The 23,250-nt window shown below is 44.6% G+C and overlaps 1 protein-coding gene across 2 annotated transcripts; it reads right to left on the reverse strand.

Annotated features, from left to right (window-relative positions):
- Window positions 1–257: 257 nt before the first annotated feature.
- esyt2b (extended synaptotagmin-like protein 2b) lies at window positions 258–22,653 on the reverse strand. 2 transcript variants are annotated; one of them, XM_079291956.1, is made up of 23 exons: window positions 22,011–22,653; window positions 18,740–18,781; window positions 18,135–18,269; window positions 17,821–17,897; window positions 17,079–17,151; window positions 15,243–15,332; window positions 12,557–12,612; window positions 9,694–9,814; window positions 9,115–9,291; window positions 8,898–8,980; window positions 8,414–8,462; window positions 7,944–8,033; window positions 7,747–7,842; window positions 6,303–6,365; window positions 4,661–4,735; window positions 4,289–4,375; window positions 4,030–4,179; window positions 2,670–3,022; window positions 2,270–2,368; window positions 1,851–1,982; window positions 1,449–1,554; window positions 1,299–1,348; window positions 258–1,200 (listed from the first exon to the last, which is right to left on the reverse strand). In XM_079291956.1, the coding sequence occupies exons 1-23, from the start codon at window positions 22,371–22,373 to the stop codon at window positions 1,128–1,130; spliced, it is 2,640 nt and encodes an 879-aa protein (XP_079148082.1). In that variant the 5' UTR covers window positions 22,374–22,653; the 3' UTR covers window positions 258–1,127. The 2 variants fall into 2 exon arrangements, with proteins under 2 accessions (XP_079148082.1, XP_079148081.1); XM_079291955.1 differs by lacking the exon at window positions 6,303–6,365 and adding an exon at window positions 6,972–7,073.
- Window positions 22,654–23,250: the final 597 nt, after the last annotated feature.

Here is a 23,250-nt window from a genome sequence, read left to right on the forward strand (position 1 = left end):
TAAATATATATTGTTGCAGATACTTCTGTAACATTTTGTAATGCATGACTTTTACTTGTAAAAGTAGTATTTGTACACTGTTTTTTCTACTTATACTTGCGTAACTGATCTGAGTACTTCTTCCACCACTGATAATATATCATATTTAAAGTGGAAATAATTGATATTCTTTGTTGCTGAACAGAAGGAAAAGAAAACAAAGCGAGACCATTTTCACAAGAGAAAACATTTATTCCTCTAAAACCCATGAGGCATCATATCATTCAAAATAATAACATTAAGAAGGCAAAAATTACAGAGCACGGTTTTTTTAAGGCACAGGATAGATAACAAGAACAGTATTTAAAATCTCCAACAGTTATGACTGCATGACAAAACATGTACAAGCCTGACCACATTACAGCTGTCATCATAACGTCTGGCAGCCCTGCTCGTAAAATACAATAACTGTTGTCTCTGCTCCTTTTATTCACTTTCTTCGACTCATGTGTGGTTTGCACATCAATCAAACCCTCATTCAAGCATCCTCCATAGTATACAGCACTTGTTCATAGCCCTAAAATGCCCCCAGGTCTTCAGTAACGTCCAAATATTGCACAAAATCATCTTAACAATTACAGAGTTATCATTTCAATCTTTGCATTCCATGTTCGTAATCAAGCATAAAGAACAACAAGAGGTAAACGATCAAATAACACTGCATGACAAAAAAATATATCAAAGTCAAGACTGCTACTTAAGCCTACTTTAGTGATTGTGTCTGTTCCTTTGGTAAGAGTTTTTCTCCAATGACAAAACAGGATTTGGCACATTTGAACAAAAGGGACGGACGGCAAAAACGTTACCCCGAAATAAATGTATGGCCACAAAAAAACCCTGCAAATTCTTTAAACATTATCGACTTGGTATTTACATAAAACACTGGAAACAGTGACAAGGCGATTTGTGTGTTTCAACACATTCCACTATGTTGCAATATCTTCCATTAATGAAACAATGGGAGGAAATGTTTGAAAGATGTCTTGCATGCTGAAATCAGTCCTCTAGAATATATGGAAAATGTACATACAACAAAATGATGTGCCCTTTTATCAACAAGAAAACTATATTACAGCAGAGCCGTGGGTTCACGATGTGAAGAGAGAGTCTTGAATACTTCTTATGCTTTGAGACGACACGCCGTCTTCACTCAGGTCATACCTGCAAGAGAAAAGGATGCAAATGTGGATTCAAGCACCAAAATGGGACGTAAGACGTCACTCAATGCTGCTCAAAGATAAGATCAAATACAACTTTACCATTGTGTACATCCTTTAGATATATCGTCCCCACTTAAATCTACCAGCACCTGCGATGTTGAACAAAAAAGAAAACGTTTTTGGAATATACGGCGTACTTGGGAGCGGCTCTGCTGCTGGAGAATACGCATAAAAACAGCCAGAAGTTACCTTTCCCAGAAGCCCTTTGTGTTTGGACAGGATGCTCCCTCCGTTCTTCACGGCTACATCCAGAGTCCTCCTGTGGAGCTCCACCATAGATACACTAAACTCAAACCTGTAACACACAAACACACGGATTTCATTCAACCAATCTACCATCGAGTGATTCATGCTTCATTCGTTTTGACACATTAGACATCAGCGTCCGTGATGTGCTCCCTGTGTTCATTTGGATCAAGTTCTTCATGTTTAACAATGAAAACACAACGCCAGCCATCGCATCAATACAACAATGTTATAACTACAAACACTCAGCTTATGATTAAACCTCCAAGAACAGGGCACGTGTGAAAAGCCTGACAGCTGCGACACTTATTTTAATCACGACATAGTAACAGTATCTGAACCCACGTCTGATCATAAACTGGGTTAAGGGTCCTCTTCATCGTGCTGGTCTTCCTCCTCCCCGTCCGGCTCTTGTCAGGCAGCAAATAGAGGCGGATGAAGGGATCCGAGCCGTCTTTGGTGAAGGCTATCAAGTTACTGAGGACACACGGGACAAAATAGTTTCACTCACATGCTGCCAGTCACATGTTACTCAGGTTAATGGTGCCCTGTTTATTTTGAATGTGACTAGCTCCACACGAAGCGACAGGAAACCGCATACTCAAATTCATATAAGTGCCGGAGACTTGGGCCAAAAAAGCAAATGAGTTGGAGCAAAGTCCTTGGAAATGAGACAACCTTCAAACTAGCCTTCCATACCATATATCTTCCGAAAAAAACAAATATCTAAATGCAGGGAGTGGGGTGGCAGTTGTGGAGCTCACCGGCAGGCGTGCGCCACCACGATGAGTTTGTTCCTCTGGGAGCTGTGGCGGACAGTCAGTCGGACCTCGCCCAGGGGGTACTGGCTGGGGGCCGAGCCACTATAAACACACCACAGAGTAAGTCAGCGTCACTGCCAAAGGCTGCAGATAATCTATACAACCCGGGACAGATGGATAGCTTGACAGGTAGACAGATAAAATATTCATAAAGCTACACAAGTCGAGATGACATTCTATCAGAGGCAGCAGCAGAATTGAAATGACATAAATACATTTACGGCCGACAAGATCTCTGAAAAGAGCCGAGAAATGAATCCGGAAAGGATGAGCTAAGTATCAAAGACAGGAACGGTGGTTGGGAAAACAATTCGAGAAATAATGTATCACGCATGTCCTTTACTTCTGCAGCTGACGGAGCTTTTGCTGAAGCTCCGAGGTGGCGAAGGGCAGGGAGATATCCGAGGCCAGGCTGGGCGTGGACTCCTTGTGAGGCAGGTGCTTCTGGGAGCTGGACATGCAGCTGCTCAGGTTGGAGACGCTGCGGAGAGGGCTGGCCGAGTACGGCTCGCCGTCCCTGTGTTGGAGGGTGAGGGTGGAGGCGCTTATCCGAGGCGGAGGCGTGGGTGGAGGCAGCGGGGAATCCGAGGCCGATCGTCTCTGGGCGGGCGCCGCGGTCGGCTGCGGCACGCTGGACTTCCGGACCCGGACGGAGGACGGCTGGTCTGAGGACACCTGCTTCTCCAGGGACAGGATCTACAGGCGGACAGGAGGACATTACTCCCAATCATGAATAAGAAACACAGCAAAGTACTGGAGTTATATTCTGAGTGAGATTTAGAATTGGACTTGTTATGTCCTGTCAAAGTACAGCAGCTCAAGTGAAATGACTTTAAAGGGGCTTTGGTTGGGTTGGTGGTTTTAAATGCAACTTTAGAGAAATTGAAACAAACTTTCTGGTCAGAGTGAGTAATCCTTTCTTGTAAAGTGGCCTCAAAATACAGCTCAAAAATGTCTTATTCAGCGAGTTTGTACAGCCAAATCTGTCTTTATGTGGCTATCTATCGCTCCATCTTCTCGATCCAGAACGGTCAATAAGCCCATAAAGCAATTTCACTCTTCGGATATCCGTTATGAATCTTGATATGTTGGTTGTGATCCAATCCAGGAACGCCATTTCAACATCGGTCAATATATCTGATAGAGCCGCATTCATTGTCTTATTTGATCAGTTGTGATGACTCAATACACGGGAATGCACTTTGTTTCAGTGTCATGAAGGGGCGATGCAATCTACTTGCTCCCGTATCCGGTGTTTTGATGCAGTGACTGAAACAGAAAGTCAATAACAGCATGATAGTTTCATTGGTATCATGTAATGCCGAGGCGCCTTTGTGAAAAGAGTAAACGTTTGAGTTCAGGGGTTAATAAATTGGGGGAGCCGAACTAATTCTTCATTGGAAAGAAGTTTCATTTCAAACTGTTTTCTAAATGTAATTGTATTATGTAACGCTGTGCCAAATTAGAATTGAGCTGAGATCATAAACTGTAAAAGGCTGTTCGGTAAATCATTTTTTGGCAACAGTCGCTCTGCTGGAACATTAGTTGAAATGAACTGAGCCACTGAACTGCCTTCTCTCTCTAGCCGTTCTGTTTGTACAGCAGATCTCGAACGTCTGTTCCGGTTTCCTCGGCCTGAAATAAATACCTCTTACATCACCAATTCATGCAGGACAGTGAGAAGTGATGCGCTCCATCTTTACCCTCAGGGCCATCTTGAGTTTGATGGTCGAGCTGGGCCCGGAGTTCTTGAGAGTAAAGCACCGAGTCAGCGTCATTTCCTCCTCCGCCAACAGGCCGCTTAAAGGCACCGACAAACTACCCAGGGTGCATTTGTGCTTTTCGTCTTTCACCTGTGCATTGAGAAAGATCTGCTTTAGCGCGAGGCTGCCACTTAGTGCACGATCTCGTAAAAAAAACAAATGCATCAGTGGGAATTTTAAACGAGTTGTGCAGCTTCACCTCCAGCTCGAGCTCCTGCCTCCTGGGATTGTGAACGAAGAATGAGAAACAATCATCCCACAGAGGCTCCTTGGTCTTGTACCGGATCTTTAAGGGAAGACAGGTAGCCTTTTGTTAGTCATTAATTGAAAGAGTCTTGGGAGCAGCTAATTAACAACACACTTCATCTGGAGGTATCTTTCAATGGTACCTTCAGCCATTAGAACCTGTTTTATTGTTTCACTTAATGTAGAGTCATACTAACACGGTCAGCATGATACTACTAACTGAACAGCATATATTCTTATTGCATGTTTTTGGTCATTTTCTGGTATATTTTCAGGTTATATTTATTTTGTTATTATTGCCCACCTTACATAAATGAATGCTCACCTTGCTCTCAAGTGTTTTGTGTCCAACAGTCAGCTGGACATACGGACAGGGCTCGCTGCTGCTCTTCTTTGCAGACTGTTAGAGAAGGAGAGAGAGGGCAGTTAGCTGGTTCTCCTCGCTGTGACGCACACAATGCATCAATGTCAGTAAAGTCAGTAATGTCAGCAACATCACCATACGTTTTGACAAGCGGGGCTGCAGGCAGAGAGGCTACCAAGGAGACAAGCTTTGTCTCCTCTGCTTTCTAATTTTAGCATGCTGGGCTTCGACAGCTAAGTATTATTCGGTACTCCTCACAGAATAATAATACCCTACATATCTGCAAGCCGGGGGGGGAGTTGAAACCTAATTGTTAACCCGTCCTTTCTCTTGAGGATGGTGCTTCTATTTCTCACCAGCATTAGAATTCAGCTCCACATCGTACATTCAGGCCGATTAAGACAATCACACACTTTGATATGCTACAACTCAAGCTGAGAAGGCACTCAGCACCAAAAGCACAGCGTTTAACATTATCAATGTTATATAGATTGTCCTTAATTTACCGAAAATATCATGATGTGTCTCTCTATTGTAATTCATCTACTTCTGTCTACTGTGTGTAGCATGTATGTTCAGGAAGAGGAATCCCTGCTCTGTTGCTTCTTCAGGTTCTCCCCACTTTTCTTTTTCCTGTTTACGGTTTTCTTGGTCGAGTTTTTCCTTTTCAACGGTCTCAGGATAGATGGTGTTGTATGTTGCTCATACTGTAAAGGCCCTCTGAGAGACATCCAAAGTAAGATTTAAGATACCTCCAAGCAGTGACGGCTCACTAGTCACACTGTCCACGTCCAGAAAACGTGCAAATGTTTTCTAAATCTCTGTTCTGATGTCGACAAGAAAGATTCTATGAAATAGAGTCAACAGGCTTATATCAATGGACGAATAAAGGCAACAAAGAGATGCAGAAGCTTAGTCTGTCACCTCACCAACAGCAGTGCAGTCAGGATAACAAAGAGTCCTCTACTGGAAGCAAAACAGAAATATTTGTACTCTAATTGCCCTACAATGCCAGAAACTGACGCACAGTGCTGCCGTGAAGGGTTATGTTACACTAAGGGAGTGCCACAGTAAACTTCCTTGAAGGCATGAAATGACAAAGCAGCAGTCGAGTTCCCTCCGTGTCCAAGAAATGCAGATATGCTGTCCTGACAAGCATCACTTCCTACTCATCTACGCTATCATAAGTTCAACATGAGGACGACAGCATCGACTCTTTGATGAGCCAACACAGGCTGGGCTGCTCTGCAGGTTTTGCCGTTGAAGACCTTCGACATTATTCACAGGAAAAGGAGCACATGTTGCATAGGCAGCAGAAGGACATTTATATAAATGCTGCCAAAGTGGCCACAGTTATAAAGATTGGACACACACAGAGAACAGAACAGATTGAGTGCAGTATTAGACGTTTTCATGCAAGATCACAAGATAGGAGACGTGGAAACTGCACGGCACAACAAAGGCACAAAACAGACAGCCACCCATCACCGTGCACATTTTTCAAATAAGATTCCCTCTGCTTGTTTGATAACCATCACAATCACGTAACACGGATGAGACACGGGGTGTGATTTGTCCATGCAAACTATCTTTCCCACGTTACCTTCAGGGCCTTAAAGACTGAGACTTGCTTCAACCCGTCATAGGTGAAATCTGACAGGTTGCTCTTTAAGCCGCGAGGAGATTTGGGGGAGAAAATCACGGCCACAGTTAGTAGGACTGGAGTCGGGTATGGTTAAGAGGCACGAAGAGAAACATGTTGAAATACCAGCCAGACATGAATGATGTGGGAGATAATAAATCAAAAGCAGCATGAGGGCTGATGTTACAAGGAGCTAACAATGTAAACACAGGTCAGAATAAAGAGGGTGTTTGGAGGTTTGTGCAGCTTTTTAAACAAGCTACAGGCGTTCTGTATCTGCGCAGCTACACATTAATTGGCTCACTAACGCAGACAAAGATCACTATGAGCTCTGCCATGAGCTCTTTGGACAGCAGATGATCCATATGTTAGCCTTGAACTAAGCACCTGATTTAGAAGAATATGCATCTCACCGACAAACTGGCATAACTCCGCCCTCTGTTTCGAAGTGTCTGCTTTATGTTCACGGTTATTGGGCACTCGTTTTAATAAAAACCGTGCAGCTAACACATGCGTTAAGATGCAGGTTTTGAAAGACGACTGTTACTGTTCAACCCACGTCATTGCACACCGCTAATGCTAACACTGTCAGGATGCAAAACAAGTACCGGGGGGATGGGGGGGACTCACGAAAATAGTTCTATACTCTGAAGTATTGCTCTCACAAAAGACTAGACCCGATGCTCTCCTCGCACTTAAGTTTCCGCAGCCTAAGCTGCCTGTGAAGACGCTCTTGGGTGAAGAGGAAAGAGAGTAAAGAGGAAAAAGGTGAAGTTATGAGGACTGAGATGGGCTAAATCACGTGTTATTCTGTGGTGTATATTGATGGTTATTTACAGGTTACAGGTACCACAATTGGTGCAATGAAAGATTTCAAATTATATCAGATACACTTAATAAAAAGTCCTGAAAAGTCGAGGCTTTTGAGGTTCACGGTTCTCGTCTAACAGCGAGAAAAATATTGGCATGAAACAGAATCCCTGAGCTGCAGTGACATATTCAGAAATGTGGTTAAAAACATATTGACCCGTTTGGAGCTGAAGACTATCCATGATAACCATTCATCATTGCTTTAATGGCTGGGTTTGCAGTCGCTAAGATAATGAGGAAACGAATCAACAGCCTGCCGTGGTTGGTAGGTTCACCCGCAGGTCAGAGTGAGGTGGAAGCGTCGTGATGACGGGAGAGTGGAGCATTGCTGCACACACTGACCAATAATCCTTATTCAAACAAGTGTGCAACGCTGGTATTTCTCACTAAACTGGTTCTGAGAACTAATGTGGTCAGGTGTGTGCGTTTCAGGGTGGAGGAAAAAGAAGCCGAATGCGACGCTTTACCACAATCTATAGAGCCGGAACAAAAGCACTGACGGCATCGGAATAGAGCGAACAGTGCGGCATCTTACAGGTAGGTTCTTTGCTGAGTCCAGATAGACCACGAGCAGTGCTGACGACAGCCCGTCATTGGCCATGCTCCTGTCTGCACGCACACTCCGCAGCACCTGATTAGACGGGGAAGACAGAAAAAGGCCGTCACCACAGAGAGGGGGAACATGTCGGCTCCGTCAAAGCAGGAAAGCTTCTTTTATTTTCCGTGTTGTACCTGGTCCAACTTCTCCGGAGTGGAGAGCAGAGACAGCCACTCCAGTTTTAAGTGGAGTTTTCCAGTAGGAGTTTCCTCCAGGTCAAACCACTGCAACAGTGTCACAAAACATCAACGTTAAATCAATGAGAGGAGTCATTGAAGGGACCAAACTATTGTGTTACGCTGGGGTGGGTAGTGTATCTCAGTAAAAACTATTTTAGAAACTTATTTTTACATTTGAAGACATTTTCTTTACATCCCGACAGCAATCCTTAAATCAAATGCACTAATAATAAACACTTGGCTGACGCCGGACTGTAATAATCCCGTCCGATCGTTTCATTCATGCCAAATGAGCAAATGCTGCTATTGTCTTAGAGTTGGCAACACTGGGCTGTTGAACTATTGAGTTACGACGTGTAACATATCAACTCTAAACAAATTCAGATTAAGCGAGTGCAATACTTTGACCATAGAAGTGGTTTTACCTCATCAACCTTCTGTTCTTTGTGCAGCTCAGTCATATCGATCATCAGGCTGTGAATAATGTCAAATAATAATTACTCAGAATGGGACGACAGACTGTTAGCAGAGGAATGACAGCAGTTAATCAGAACAGAGGGGGGGGGGGTTATCGATCGACTGCATTGTGTTGTCAGCACCTGGTGTAGTGTTACGGCCTGGTGCTACAATCGATTGACTTTGCCCTTGGGCTCGGGAGTGTGGGCTAACACCTCTGCTTTACTGTAACTGATGTCTACTAGCACAGATGCTTTAATCACACCTTCCCCTTGAGTTCTTAACGCTGACTTTAGAACACAAGGTATAAAGCCACAGCAGATCCTCAGCTTGTCTGTCAACGACAACAACGTTTGTTCTTAAACATCGCGTTGCAGCGGTGCAGAAAGACTTCATTTCTTAGGACGTATGTGGGATCAGAGCAGAGCAGAGCAGGAAATGAGAGAAACGCACCTTCCCAGGAAATCGTCTTTGTCGGGATCTTCGTCAAACAGCTCAATCTCGAGGTGCTGACCCGAGTGCTCGTACACCAGAGCCTGATGAAGACACGCAGATATTGGTGAGAAAGCCCTTGTTGATGCAGGTTTGGGAGAATGAACTCGTTTTCATTGTAAAAAACTGGACTGTTTTAACGTTCCCTACGCCCCAAGAGGCATCCCCAACTTGTCACCTCATAGACTTCGTTCCATTTGGGATGCAGGGTCTCCTTCACCGCCTTGCTCTGGAACAGCTGGTTGCCGATCTGCAGGATGCCGTACGGGTCAGACTTGCCCTTGATCAGCCCTCCCAGAAATGTATCCTTCCCTTCCAGATCCTGAGCCTCCAAGAAGTGAATCCTCAGGACTCCCTGTGGAGACGTGCAGAGCACAGCGTTAAAGGGGGGGGGGGGGGGCAACTCTGAAACAGCCGCTTTCGACACTTCGAGGTCACAATGGGAGTCAGAGTTGATTGGCTGTGATTCTATCCAGCGGGTATCAGGAGGCAATGCAAGAGAAAGCTGTGGCTTATTACGAGGGTCAGAGACAAAATATGTCCAATGATGTTGTTGATTATTTGCTGTTAATTACTGTTATTACATCAATAATCATTAAAACATCACACAGCCCCCATGAGATTGGACTATGAAGACCCTCCAGCTACGAACCACGAATTCCTTCATCACATTACTCACTGTAGTGAGCTTCTAATCTACAAACAAAGAGGCCTATTGAGCCACTTGTTCGACTGCATTTTCAAGCTGCACTAGTACCTTTGGCATGGGGAAGCGTAGCTTGGCCAGCTCCACATCCCCGACCAGTGGGATGGTGATGCGATTGGGTAACACCAGATAGTTGTAGATAATGTCTTGAATCAGATTGTCAGAGAAGCCACTGTGAGGGGCGGTTGAGAGAAGGGAGGAAAGGAAGATAAACAGAATGAAGCAATGAAATATTTACGGTAAGGGTGCCCTTGGGTTATAAATATTCTCCTTTAATCTCGGTTTAGTACAGTGCATTTCTGGTTTAGATGTGAGAAGAGAGCAGGAAAATTGGAGTCAATTCAAGCATGTTGGTGCTGCCGGCCAAGAGCCCTCTGAATGTGTATCTGGTCCACGACTGATTCAACAACAGAGACGGTGAGGGCAGAGAGCGCTTTACCGCCGGGCGTCCCTTTACTCATTTAGCTGCAAAATTGCAATCAAGGCTGAAAAATAAAATGGGATTACATTGAAAATTCATCATCCAGTGTTATTGCTCAGGCTGTCCCTCCAAGAGAAACAGTTGTGATTACGGCACAGCTGTCCATATATCACGATGCGGATGAGCTCATCAATTGTTTGTAAACTGGAAGTGATCCTGTAATTGTTTCTCTGGAGGGATCGAGAACTGCTTTAGTGCTGCCATATGAGATACGACAACGTGGTCGGTCGACAAGTTGCCGAATAAATCGGGCATTTACTAATACAGGAACCTGACGTACATATCCATGTGCTTTCTAGTTGTCCACCAGTGTAGCAAGATGCTGCCAGACCTACACACTGCACCTTTAAAGTTTTACAACTGATACATCTGCTACACGGTGGCTAAGAGCCGAAATATCTTGACTTCAGCATTTCTCTAGTTGCTGCTCTCTCTGCTCTGTAAGGCAGCGTAGAAATGTGTTCCTATGATCATTAAGCTCACATCCAACCTACAACAACCACTTAGTTCCTCTCTGCTGCCTGCTTCCTGATTGTGGGAGCCCAGACTGCTTCATCCCCTTCATGTAAGAATCTGGACCGTGGTACTACAACGATGGACTCACATATCGCACCTTTAAAGAGCACAGAAACCATCTGCTCTGACAAAAACTGCAATTACGCCGGCGGTCTTTGTGTCTGGAGTCGGGAGAAACATTTATTTGATCAAGCCTCAGCTCGGCCGGATGCAGCTCTTCTCCGTGAGCCGATTAGAGACATTGTGATCCTCTGGCGAGAGACTGATCAGAGATGGAGCTCTTCTCCGGCTGAGAGCTGAGGGTGTGAAGGGATTCCTGCCGCATCAGCGCTTATTGCTGCATTTTCATTGCTCCCCTGGCGTAAACACTGGAACACCCCACGCACCTGCTTGTGTGTGTGTGTGCAAAGTAAAGAAAGTGGGACCGTTTGTTATTAAGTTTAGGACAAGAGTGCACATTGCAGACATGCACACTCGTACTTTATAATATACAGTATGTGCAGTATGGTTCTGTGTGTTTTACTATCCTGAGGCTACTGGAGAGTAAGTCAGAGTCCCATCATCCTCAGCTGCGCTTTGTTATAATTGCTAAATGTTCGCTTGCTAGCACGCTAACCAAATATGGTGAACATGCTAAACGTCGCAGCTTCTGAACGTCACCGTGTTGGCATTTGTCATTGCAGCATGTTGCCATGTTAGCATTCGCATTTTGGTAGCACGGCTGTTTTGATTCTGATTCTAAAACAGACTCAACAGCGATGACACATCACATCACGTCACGTCACGTCACAGAGATTTGTTGCATAATGACAACAACAGGGTTTAGGAGAGACCCGCTGGGAGAGGCTCCAGACAGCTGATGATGTCTGTCTGTCTGTCTGTCTGTCTGTCTGTCTGTCTGTCTGCTGCATGCAAAGAACTCTGTGGCTGCAGCTACGATTTCACCATCTGGGCCTCTCCTACAGCAGCTAACCCCTCGTTTTCTGCACGTGCCCCCTTCCTCCACACACACACACATGTGCACACACACACACACACACGCTGCAATGCACAAAACACAAAACAAAGGAGCTGCCGGAGACCGCCCACTGAGCTCTGCCTGTCTGTCCACATCAGCAGGCTATATGACAAGTAACTGCATTCTAAGAAAACCACATGCAGCATTCATGTCACAAGAGTGAGTAATTTAGGCCTTTAGTATCTCTTAATCGACTTTCATTTACTCTCTGCTCAGCCCACACAACTACCCGGAGGGAAGAAGATACTTAATATCAGCAAGACAAACTAAGCAAGGATGAGGAAACAGGCTACAAGCAGCACATTTCCTCCTTCAGCTCAGTTAGATCATTGGACTATTATCTTAATCTGGTTATTGTGTGCATGTGAGCGTACTGCATGCAAAGAGAAATACATCATACTTGAGCTCATACTTGAGTGTTTGCTTGCAAAAAGACAAGTTTAACGATATTTGCTCAGTCTGTTCGAGCATTTAAGCACAACAGGAACAAGCACAAGGACACCATCGGCCTCCAGCAGGTAAGAACAACATTAGCACAGTTGGTGGAATTGGTATTTGCATATTGGACAGGATGGAGTGGAAATACACCCAAAAATCGAACAAAAGCCCCCTACAGTAAGAATTTTCAGTGTCGGATGGCTAGATGCACCAACATGTCATTGAGATGCTTTAAAAGCAGAATCAACACATTTTTGACACATTTAAAACAATTCAAAAACGTAGATTTCATGGTCGCAGTTATACGGTACTATATGAGTAATGACTGGCGTGAATAACGTAGACCCAGGTCCAGTTTCCTACTTGTTCTAAAACTCTTCATAATCTCAACATTCATTCATTTTTTCTCCCACAAAACGCCAACAAAGACCTTTCTTGATAAGCAGGAAGAGCCGACTTACTTGAGCCCAGGAATGTCAAGTATGTTGGTGAGGCCAGTCCAGTTAATGTCCAGGATCTAAAAGAAGAGAAAAGGGAATGGGAACATATTAGTTGTATAAAGTGTGAATGATTTTAAACTTGATCCAAACACTTTCCTGTACCCCCCCTCGTGCTACATATGCCACTGGGAATATTATTTTCTGGCCAACAAACTAACGTTCTGTGGATAAATTGCTATTGGGGTCCATGTGGAGAACCTACTATGTATATTCTTGCCATATTAATTATTTAAGAAAAATGAGTCTCCCTCGCTGCACACCGGTTTGACAAAGCAATGTACAAATAAAGCACAACCTTCTCTCTGGCCTTCTATAAGGCTCTTATAGAAGCCTCTGGGGTCTCATTAGTGTTCAGAGTATACAATGAGATCATAGACGTGTACTTTAACGAAGTTGGAAGTCCCAGTTTTTTAAGTATGCCAGAGTCAAAAACCAACCAATTTACATTGACTCTCTTGGTAACACCAGCAGCAGGTATGTCAAATGGGATAGAGACAGTGGGGGAAAGCAAATCAAAGCGAGGGTGGATGGCATCAGCTGAGAACTGAAACGCAGGCAGATCCTGCGTCTCAACGAGCTTTGATCTGCTTCTCCCCTCAAGCCGACGCGGCTTTCTTAATGAGTCTTTCCCGCCCTACTTTGCTGCTGCCCAGGTTGCATATACAGTACTGCAGCAGATGCGCTGATGCCGCAGGGGAGAGGGGAGCACTGCAGGGGCTGTGGTCCGGTGTGGTGGAGAGAGCTGTGGAGGGACACCACTCATATGGAGCAGTTAAAAGACTCTTTCTCTCTCAAGAACATTACTGTTACAGATCAAGGATGGGACAATAACTGCAATGCTGACATTTAAAACATATTGATATCTACAAGAAAAAGCAGGGTATCCTCAAATTTGGGAAGCTGTAACCTGCAAATGTTGGATATTTGATATAATTGACCAATTATCAAAATAAGAATCGGTTATTTTTTCAATTGACTAAATGATTCAATGACAGTTTTTTCCCCCTAAATGTTTAACTTTCTCCAAAGAGTATTGATGAATCAAAAATTAGATTTATCAATACATTCATTCTATTGATTGATCGACACACTAGTTGTAAAGAATCATAAGATCTCATCCGCTGATCCATGAGTCCGTATTTAAAGTGTTCGGCTGAGCCATGGACTCTCTCTTGAGGTCTCACAGCAGAATGTGTCGCATCCTTTTATTTACACTGCACTGACTCGCGTTATTGCGATTGCACAGCCAAGACCAAGACCTCTTATGGTCTGGAAATGTTTCCATTTCATTTGGCACCTGGGATCAGGCCTTCTATGGCAAGCTGAGAGTAGGAAGAGGAGATATTTGAATTCCAGGGTACAGAAAGTTGAGATTCTTTTGCCCACAGGGAATTTCTTTTACAACTTATTTTCTCTCTCCTCCGGTGTACCAAAGTAATGCCCGTCATCTAGAAGCAGGAAGAGGATTGAGATGCATGAGTGTGTGTGTGTGTGTGTATGTGGTTGTATACATGTGGGACTGCGACAGGATTTACTGGGAGCTGCTGCCTTCTCTCCATTCAGCCTCCCATAGTAATATCTCCACCTCGAGCTTCAGCTGAGTGCCTGGTGTAGAGCAATGTGACAAAGTAGGGCTGGCTTGGTCCACGGCTATTTAAAGCTCTGCTGTCGTTCCACTGAGATCTCCCGTTTGGTATAAATCGGTCAATCATTTTAAAGCTGTGCAGCAGCGGCTCTGGGCAGGGAGATTGATGGGAATGTGCACTGGAAGAATATTTGACATGCAAACAACTGGCAATGTGAAATGCAAATCACGGAAAGCGATGTCGAGTGTTTGAGCTGCATGACTGTAGACGATGTCGAGAAGGAAAAGCAACTGGGACACATGTTCTGTGATTCAGTTATGATGTGACTTACAGAAAGCCCAATCCCAGTTCTTTATTTTAAATGCTCTGTTTTCCACTTTGCCCCTCGAACAGAGCTGGTCGACAGCTTTTTATGAACAGACGCCACAAGTTTGTTGCTGGAATCTCACCATGCCGTCCTCTGCTGTTGTGATTAACAAAGAATATACTCACATTTGTGGTTTTCTGCAGCGTCAGCCGCTATCTTTGCCAATGATGCGCAAGGCATTCTGGGATATTCCTCATAACACTCGCTTTTGTATATTGTAAATGTAATATGTATCGTACATAGTGTATGTATAAATGTATAGTGTATTGGGCCTTGAATCCAATTTACATGCATTAGTTCTGCCTGACAGAGCCAAACAGATAACGACGCAGAAAACCAAAGAGGGATTTGTTTTGTGAGATGCAATGTTGTAAAGTTTAGTGTCGAGTATAAAACACACAGAGAGCCAAAGTGGAGCACAGCAGATATCCAGGACATTCGGTGATATTCGCAGAAATGGGGCCGAACTTGGCACAAGAGACAACGGAGATAAAGCAAGTGCAACATTAAATGGGCAACGCGTTGCCCTGCTGCACCATCTCAGGTGCTGGAATTAAGGAGAAACCTGTCACAAATCCCAGTTTAACAGCATCTACTCCACTCACAATGCATCCAGTCAGACTGTGGTGTCATTCTAACCTCCACCGCGTAAATTGATTTAACGAGGGTCATATTATCAGCGCTCTGTACTTACGGGCTTCTTGAGAAAGAACACCGACAGAGCTCCAACAAGAGGCATATCGCCCAGCAACGGCTCCATCACCACTCTCAACACGCCGTGGATCTATGGAAACACAAGAGGGACATATTGACCCACAAACACAAAGGGAGAGCTGAAGGGAACGTCACACCACCGGCTGGCCCTTGACATTCCTCGGCGGTCGGAGCCGTTAGCTGGAGCACATGACAGGCTGGAAACTTTTTTTTCGGGGCTATGTTTGTATATTCAGGAGGGATCGCAATAAAATCTTCGTGAAATTGGAAAACACCATGTTAACCAATAACACTCTTGAAACCAATACTAATTAAGCTCTTTTAGTGTGCGTGCAGCTCTTTGAAGATAATGCCGTTACATTCGTTTTAAGACTTCCCAATATTTCTGTGACCAAGGACGGTTAAATTTGAGTCGTGTCCTGAAGCTACCAACCAATCTTTCACTTTATCATCTGTGAGATTAAAAGAGCGCCCTCGTAAATGATACAGAGCCAGTCAGCTAGTCAGCCCAACTGATGTGTGTGTATCCTAATATTTGCACAAAACATCGTAAAAAGACATTCTGTCCCCATTCTCTGAGGCAGTGCCACATTTTACATCCCAATGTTATTACACTGTCATCAGACTTCTGTAGATTTGTAGCTTTAAGAACGAATATGTGTCAAGTATTGATATATCTGTCTTAAAGACCCAATAATCTACAAAAGAGAAATGGCTGCAATGTCTGTATGTGCAGTAGCTGTGATGAGAAGCGGACCTCCATCACAGCGCTCGGACCACACGACAGGTTGATGTTAATCAAATAGTAAAAGTCCAATATCCGTCAGCGTTTTTAACCCCTCTCCTCACAAAGCCGTCAGTAATCGAAGCGCCGGCTCGGTGTAATGTAAACCAGCTCAGGGAGTGATGGGGATGTATTAGTGGCTGATAATGAGCTGGGGAGATGTGGGGCTCCCGGAGTTACGTGATGGGAGCGGTGAGTAACAAATGTCTCCCAGGGACCGACCTAACAGCTATCTGGTTCCAAGGAGGCACACTGGTTGTTTTCTCTGCCTGGGCCAAGGACATGTGAGACCAACCAAACACACACACACACACACTTACGCAGTCAGGCAGCACGGGGAGCAGAGGAGCCTGCTCAGAAAGTAAGATGCTAATTATTTAGAGGTGGAGGGAAATATTTATAGCACAGTGAGAGTGTCACAATATTATGTTTTGTGATACTGCATTGATTCTTCAAAATCAACAGGAGATGTACATTCTGTATATATGTAACACTGTTTACATTTTTTTTATTCACTTCATTTGTTTCCCTAAACAATTCTGCAAGCTCTTTCATTTGGTTTTTTTCACAGATTTTTCTGATTTGCCTCCGGCATTTAGACATATGACCGTAGGGTTGCAAGTAGGCGTTGCTTTATTTTGAAGGGGTCTCAAGATAAACAACAACAAAAAGGTTGGGAACCAACGCTTTAGAGCAATTCGCATGAACATTTCATTGTTGTTGTTGTGTGAACTTCATCATTACCTGATCAGCCCATCAGCGGTAGAACACAGTACACATGAGTAATCTGTGCCTTCATGCAGCGTATGATGAATTCATATTGTGCAGAAATATTGTTCTGGTGAAAAGAGGAAAGCTTCAGTCCAAATTCCTTCAGCGTATTTTTTATGTGCTTCTGTTCATCCTCTCCTGAATAAGCCTCTCAATGAGAAACGTTTCACTGAAGAACCCGTGTCACTTTATATCCAACACTTCACGGAAAGAACCTCCGTGAGGATGTGAAATGAATCAGACAAAAGGGGATTTCTTTACCTGAATGCTCTTGATGCCGGCTTTGCAGTAGTAGCGTTTGATGTCGATGTCGATCTCGGTGTTGCCAACAAAGCTGAGGGACCGAAACACAAAAATCCTCACTTTCAGCGATGTTAAAAAGACTTCCATGGTTGGATAAAGACATGATGTTGGTTAAATTGAGACATCATGGTGACCCCATCTTTAATTCATTAGTTGTTTTAAATATATATATATAAACACAAAAAAGCATCAAAGGGGTTTCCTCTTGATGTGACATGACTGCAGTCATATATTATTTGTGGTGTGCATTTTTCCAGCAATAGCCCCTCATTGTAAATACATGAAGTAATTACCTCTCTATACAGTCGTATTTCATCCTTCGTGTCGGAGTCACGTTGCCTTCAACGCTGTATTTAATCCAGTGTTACTGTTTTTAAAAGTGCTCAATAAATAATTCAGAGCACATCTACTGTCTGGGAAAACTGTGGAAATTCAAACCACCGTCTCTGGAGACCGGGAGCGGCCAAATAGAGAAGACATATTTATACTAGTAATATGCTAATTTAGCGGTTTCTATCCACTTTATAGACGGCAGGTCTGTCGTGCTGTCTCTCTCTCTGTATATATACACTTATGTCGTGCGCATGAATTAATAAATCATGGCCTCAGTTTGCTTATTTTTTCTCTCTATGGCCACTCCCGGGCTCCGTAAGCTACAGAGGTAACACATAATGATCTAATAAGGATCTGCTGGGCTCACCTGATCTGCAGGTCCATGATGATCTGTCGCTTATCCACATTTTCTGTATAAACCTTGACCCCGTTGATCCTCAGGGGCTTCACCGCAAGAGAGAGGGAACCGTTATGACCCCTGCACCACTCCAGTCCAGCAACACTACACCAACACCTCCACATCTCCCAAAAACCCTCCCGCGTGGTCGACCCCTCTCCTGACCCCCCTCCCGCATGGAAACTATTCATCCAACAAGCACATGTGTCAGTGACGCGCACGTATAGTGCTGTCCCTGCTGGAAACAACAACAACAGGTGAGCTGTCCACTGAGAGGTGCTCACTTTGTCTCCCATGTCGATCTTGCTGAAGCAGAAGGTGCTGAGGTGGGCGTTGGACTGCTTCACCGCCGGCTCGATCGTCTCGCGGAACAGCTTCTCCACAAACTGGCAGATGTACGGCCACATCTGTTTCACTGTCTGAGGGGGAGGCAGACAGAGAAGGCTGGGCTTTAAAAGAGAAATCGTAGAAGAGTCTGGTTGGGACGAACAAATAATCTTTCTAAAGGGCGTGTGCATGCATGCGCTGTAAGACCTTGTGGGATATTAATGTCACAACCTTTCCGTCTTTAAGCTATTCTTGTTACTTCATACAGGAACATCTCTCGACACTCAAATATAGCTCTATTTGAGTGGATTCTGTCAGACTCAAACACGTCAAGCAGAGGCACCAGCCACTTTAAATTGTAACACCAGCATCGAGATCATTTAAATGTGAACTCTGTGAGGTGATTCACATGGGTTTAATGCATTCACACAGTGCAGCAGAAACAGTCCAGTGTGCTGCAGCGTTACAGCGTGGCCATACGGACAGACAATCCCATTCACTGCAGTTCACAACGAGGTAAAAAGGAGCGCACATTCAAGAGACAACCGTTCAATTCGCTTACCTTGTTCATCCACTCCACTCGCTCGATATCTGGGAAGTGGACCTGAAGTGGAGAAAAGAGAGCAGATGATATCTGGTATGCGTTGCTTTTTAGTAAGGTCGATAATGCAACATTTTTACAGGCAAGTTCCACCAACAATCTGTGCGGTGAGATTTGTCTGACTTCAAATGACATGTTCACACATCTCAGGAACATCATATTTCTCATTTCAAACTATTCTGACCAACATGGCACGCAGAGCAACACAGAAGCGTGTCTCTTTCACAGAAGGGAGGGCAGGGTGGGCTTCTATTGGGTTTGGATGCTGCAGGGGCACCTTGATATAGAGGTGTTGCTTCATCAACAAAAAAAGAAGAAAGAAAGAAGATGAAGCAAAAGGGAAGATGAAAAAGACGTTTCAACTCACTCGTCAAGCAGAAGTCATTGACTTTCAGCTCCACTGAATAATCTTTATGTGTTCGGCATTATGAAATAACCGACTTCAGCGCAAACCTCACACCCACTTCTCCTTCACATTTTGAATGCCCGCAAAGTGCATTCATGCCGTGCGCTGTTGAGTTCACAGGTAAAGTAGAGAATATAATGACTGTCACTTTAATACTGTGCTTTTCTAATTTGAAGACATTTCAGAAATAAATCCAACAGCAACCCCGCTCACATTTCCAGACCTCCTCCACGCTGTGAGCCTGAGCTGCAGTTTGACTCACCTTATTCGACGAGCGAAATGAATTGGCCATTGATTGAACATGAGGTAAAGCAAATGTCTGGGATAAAGTCAATACCGTGCACAAAAGGTGTGCAGCAATGCACACACCGGCTTAACACATAACAGATAAAAAGCCCTGACTCACACTGAGTTGAAGGCGTTTATATTCCCGAATCTCCACAGTGAAATGAAGTGGTGTTTCTGGCTTGGATAGCTGCTGAGATATGACATCAGCGCGACAGCTTCGAGGGACAGCACTTCTCCAGCAAAAGTGCTGATCCGGCACTTTTGTCAAGCAGCAGGAAGACGGGGAGCAGAAAGTTCTGTGGCAGATTCAGGCCCGTAGATTTGTTATGAGGTGGGAATAATGTAATCCTCTGAAAGAGCTCGCTGGCACGCTTCATGATAACACCTGACACAGTGGCCTTAATGTAGCTGAAGTAATGGACGATACACTCAACGGGACACGTTTTAAGTGCTGGCTGATTAAAAAACCGAGCTGAGCAGCAGAAAGTGGGAGAAGTGCGGCTCAATTTATTCCCGCTCGTTGCTCCAAATTCATTGGGCCGTATGTCTTGAAAAGTGTAATTAACACAGTGTCCTTGAAACTAAGAGGCTTGTTAAACTGCTTAAAGTGAGTCTGGAGAGTAGTCAGCACCTGGAAACAAACAAACTAGACATTACATAGTTAATAATGCGTCATATCTATATCTCGCCCGTATTTACTTTGTCACTTTCTAATTGTTTTCTAAACTTTTTACAGAGTAGATACATGTGTTAAAGAGGTCAAATGTTGCTATCGTTCCCTAAACAACAGTGTGCACTCATGTCTGTGGTCCTGTGTGTGGATACTTTAGCATCTTTGTGTGTGTAGGACTGAGCAATATATCAATATTATATTGATATTGTGATAAGAAACTAGCTATTGTCTTTGGATATTGTACTATTGTGAATAGCGATGTGTTTTCCTGGTTTACATACACCATACATACACCACTCCAGCAGTTATCGAGACAGTGAGCTGAATATATTCCCCCTGTGAAATGAAACTAAAATCCATTCCTTATTACTTTCAGTGTAAGCAGCCAATGAATCACCCCGGTGAATACGCCTGAGGGTGTTAACTGGAGCACTTTAGCCGTAGAAGTTTGGGAAAGTGGGCACTTCACTAAAAAGCATTTGTGGAAAGCAGCGGCACTTCTATTAAGGCTCACTGCTGCCAGTGGGGAGAAACTGGCACGAGCAAAGATTTAGGAGAGTGTAGCGGCAGTGCTATGAGCTCGGCTTGTCAGTCCGGGGCATGCAAATCAACTGCTGGAATATGGAAAGTGTTTTCCTGTGATGCACAGCCCCCTCAGGTACGACCAGAGTTACTTGAAGTGCTTAACTTGCAGGTTATTTTATAAATCATTCATGCCCCTTTCCTCTCGACCCCATCGAGCTCCTCCGCCCCCATAGCCTCGATGCCTCCTCAGCCATGTGTCAGCAGAATAAGCTGTTTACTGTCCTCACAACATGGGGCTGTACTGAGCATCGCAAACAAGTTGGAGCTGGGACTCTGGGAAGAGTCTGACATGGAAAGTGTTGGATTTATAGCTTGATTAAGTTAAGAAGAATGGACTTGAAGCTCAGTTTAATTTGCGGCTCATTTGAGCATCATTTCGTGCTTGGGTAGCAGTCGATTAAATGCAATCTAACCTGTTTCTGTTTGTGATTTCCAAACGGGACACCTGAGACCAGCTGGGGTTTATCTACAGAAGATAAAAAGTGCCTTAATGACTATGAAGTGGCTTCTGCAGTCCTCAGGACTTTCAGCGCAGTTAACTTGTGGATATGTAGCAGGAGTCATCAGGGGGTTTGAGAGCCAATCAATGAATGTGGAATGGAGATGCCTGATGCGTAAACATTGTATATATTCTTCATTAGGGAAACTATTAGTTTGAGATGATCCCCCATTGATGGTATAATCCAGCTCCCTCCAGACAGCAGTTAACGACGCGGATTACATGATGTCTTACAAACCTCTCACAACTTATGGTGACAGAAATGATGGGTTTTGCATACATTAGACAGGTATTTTGTGGGGAAAACACTGCCCTGCAGTTTGTTGTCAAACATGTATCTCTAAAATACCACCTGAGTTGTTGTACTCAAGAACCCCAGAGTGACATCCAACACGTTTGGATAACGTGTTGCTGTAATAGAGTGAGTTACTCCAAGTGAGCACAGTGTGCATCCCAAAATAACAGGCACCCTGTGGGCATGTTTCCCTTCCAGCGTGGTGTCTGGTTCACCATTGTACCCTGCTGTATTTAGACTGGGACTCAGTCTAATGTCACTGATGTTGGGGGGGGGGGGGGGGGGGGGGGAGACAGCTGCTTCATCACAGCTTTACAGCTCAACTCTGCTCCTCCTGCTCTTGTCAGCTGATTGTTTCTTCCTGGAAACTCAAAAATATTCTTCAACAAAAATACCACACATGCTTTACAGAGAAAACAAGCTCGAGTAGGGATAAACGACATGGTTTTCATCTGCTTGTATTCCGCATGTGTGTGTGTCTCTTACCCATGGTGGTAAATCAGAGGTGGTAAGACTCCGGTTGACACTTCTCTCCTCTTGCTCAAAGAAAGCGAGAGCTCGACTCAGTCGGCTGAGCTTCCCTCCGGTGATTCTCCTCCACCAGAAAAAGATAACAAGTCCAATCAACAGCCAGCTGAAGCTGAACTCAAAATAGCCCAGTGCGTATATGGGGAAAATGAGAACGAACGTCTTGGCCACGTGAACCCAGGTGTGGGTCAGCTCGCTGGTCGAAGACACCGGGGTATCATCGGGTATGTCCCCCGCTGAGGGATGGGGAAAGTTCGCGGTGGGCTGCGGCGCGACGTGTCCGTTCTCCTTAGGTAAATGGGCTCCTCGTGTATCGGTCATGCTGTCTCCAGACGCGCGTCTCTGTGTGCTCCGGGTTGCGTCCCCTTAAAACTGTTCAAATGCGGATAAGGTCTCGGGTAACACGGTCCCCCATGCGCGAAGAAGCGGTTCCTTTTTCGGGGAGCCTCGTTCTCTCACGTTGGCTCACCTGCACCACACCAGCAGCCCATGGCCTGCGGGAGGAATCGTTGGCGTTGACGGCTAAAAGCGTGGGAATGTATTTGACATGGTTCAAAAACGGGCCTCTGAGCCAGTCCCAGTCCAGTCCACAGCTGTACTTGCTCTGACTACTTCACAGGTGAAATGCTCGTTTCCCCAAAACACACAGGGATCATACACTGTGCGTTGCCAGTGGTGCCTAGCTAAAAAAAGAAAGGAAACACCGCCATCTGGTGGTCATTCGCGGCAAATACAGCTTGTAATTTTTCAATTGTGCATCGGTAACGTTGAGTTTGAAGTACTTGTCAAATAGCCGTTCTTAACGAAAACAAAAATACGGAATTGGGTGTATTTTAAAACAAGTCGCGTAACTTAGCTTACTAGCAAACTAGCTAGCTTGCTATCAAACGTCAGAGCCGATATTAGGGACGTGTGTATAAAGACGAACACAGAGAAATCGATCAGCAGACGAGTTTTACAACAGCAAGCATTGAAATGAACCCAAACACAAATAGAGGTGCCATTTGTATTACTGTACATCATTATGATCACTTAAACGACAACGTTTCAATACGGTTTGTCAAAAATACATAAAGTCATTGGCCGCTGCCATGGCAACTGCTGTTTATTCCGGTGAGTTCTCTGCCGGTGATTAAGAAGCCTGTTGTCAAGCCGAAGTGACGCGAGCCCCTTGGTTTCGACTAACTGCGCGTGAGCA

This window comes from Melanostigma gelatinosum, assembly GCF_949748355.1.
Source record: "Melanostigma gelatinosum genome assembly, chromosome: 20".
Taxonomy (NCBI): Eukaryota; Metazoa; Chordata; class Actinopteri; order Perciformes; family Zoarcidae; genus Melanostigma; species Melanostigma gelatinosum.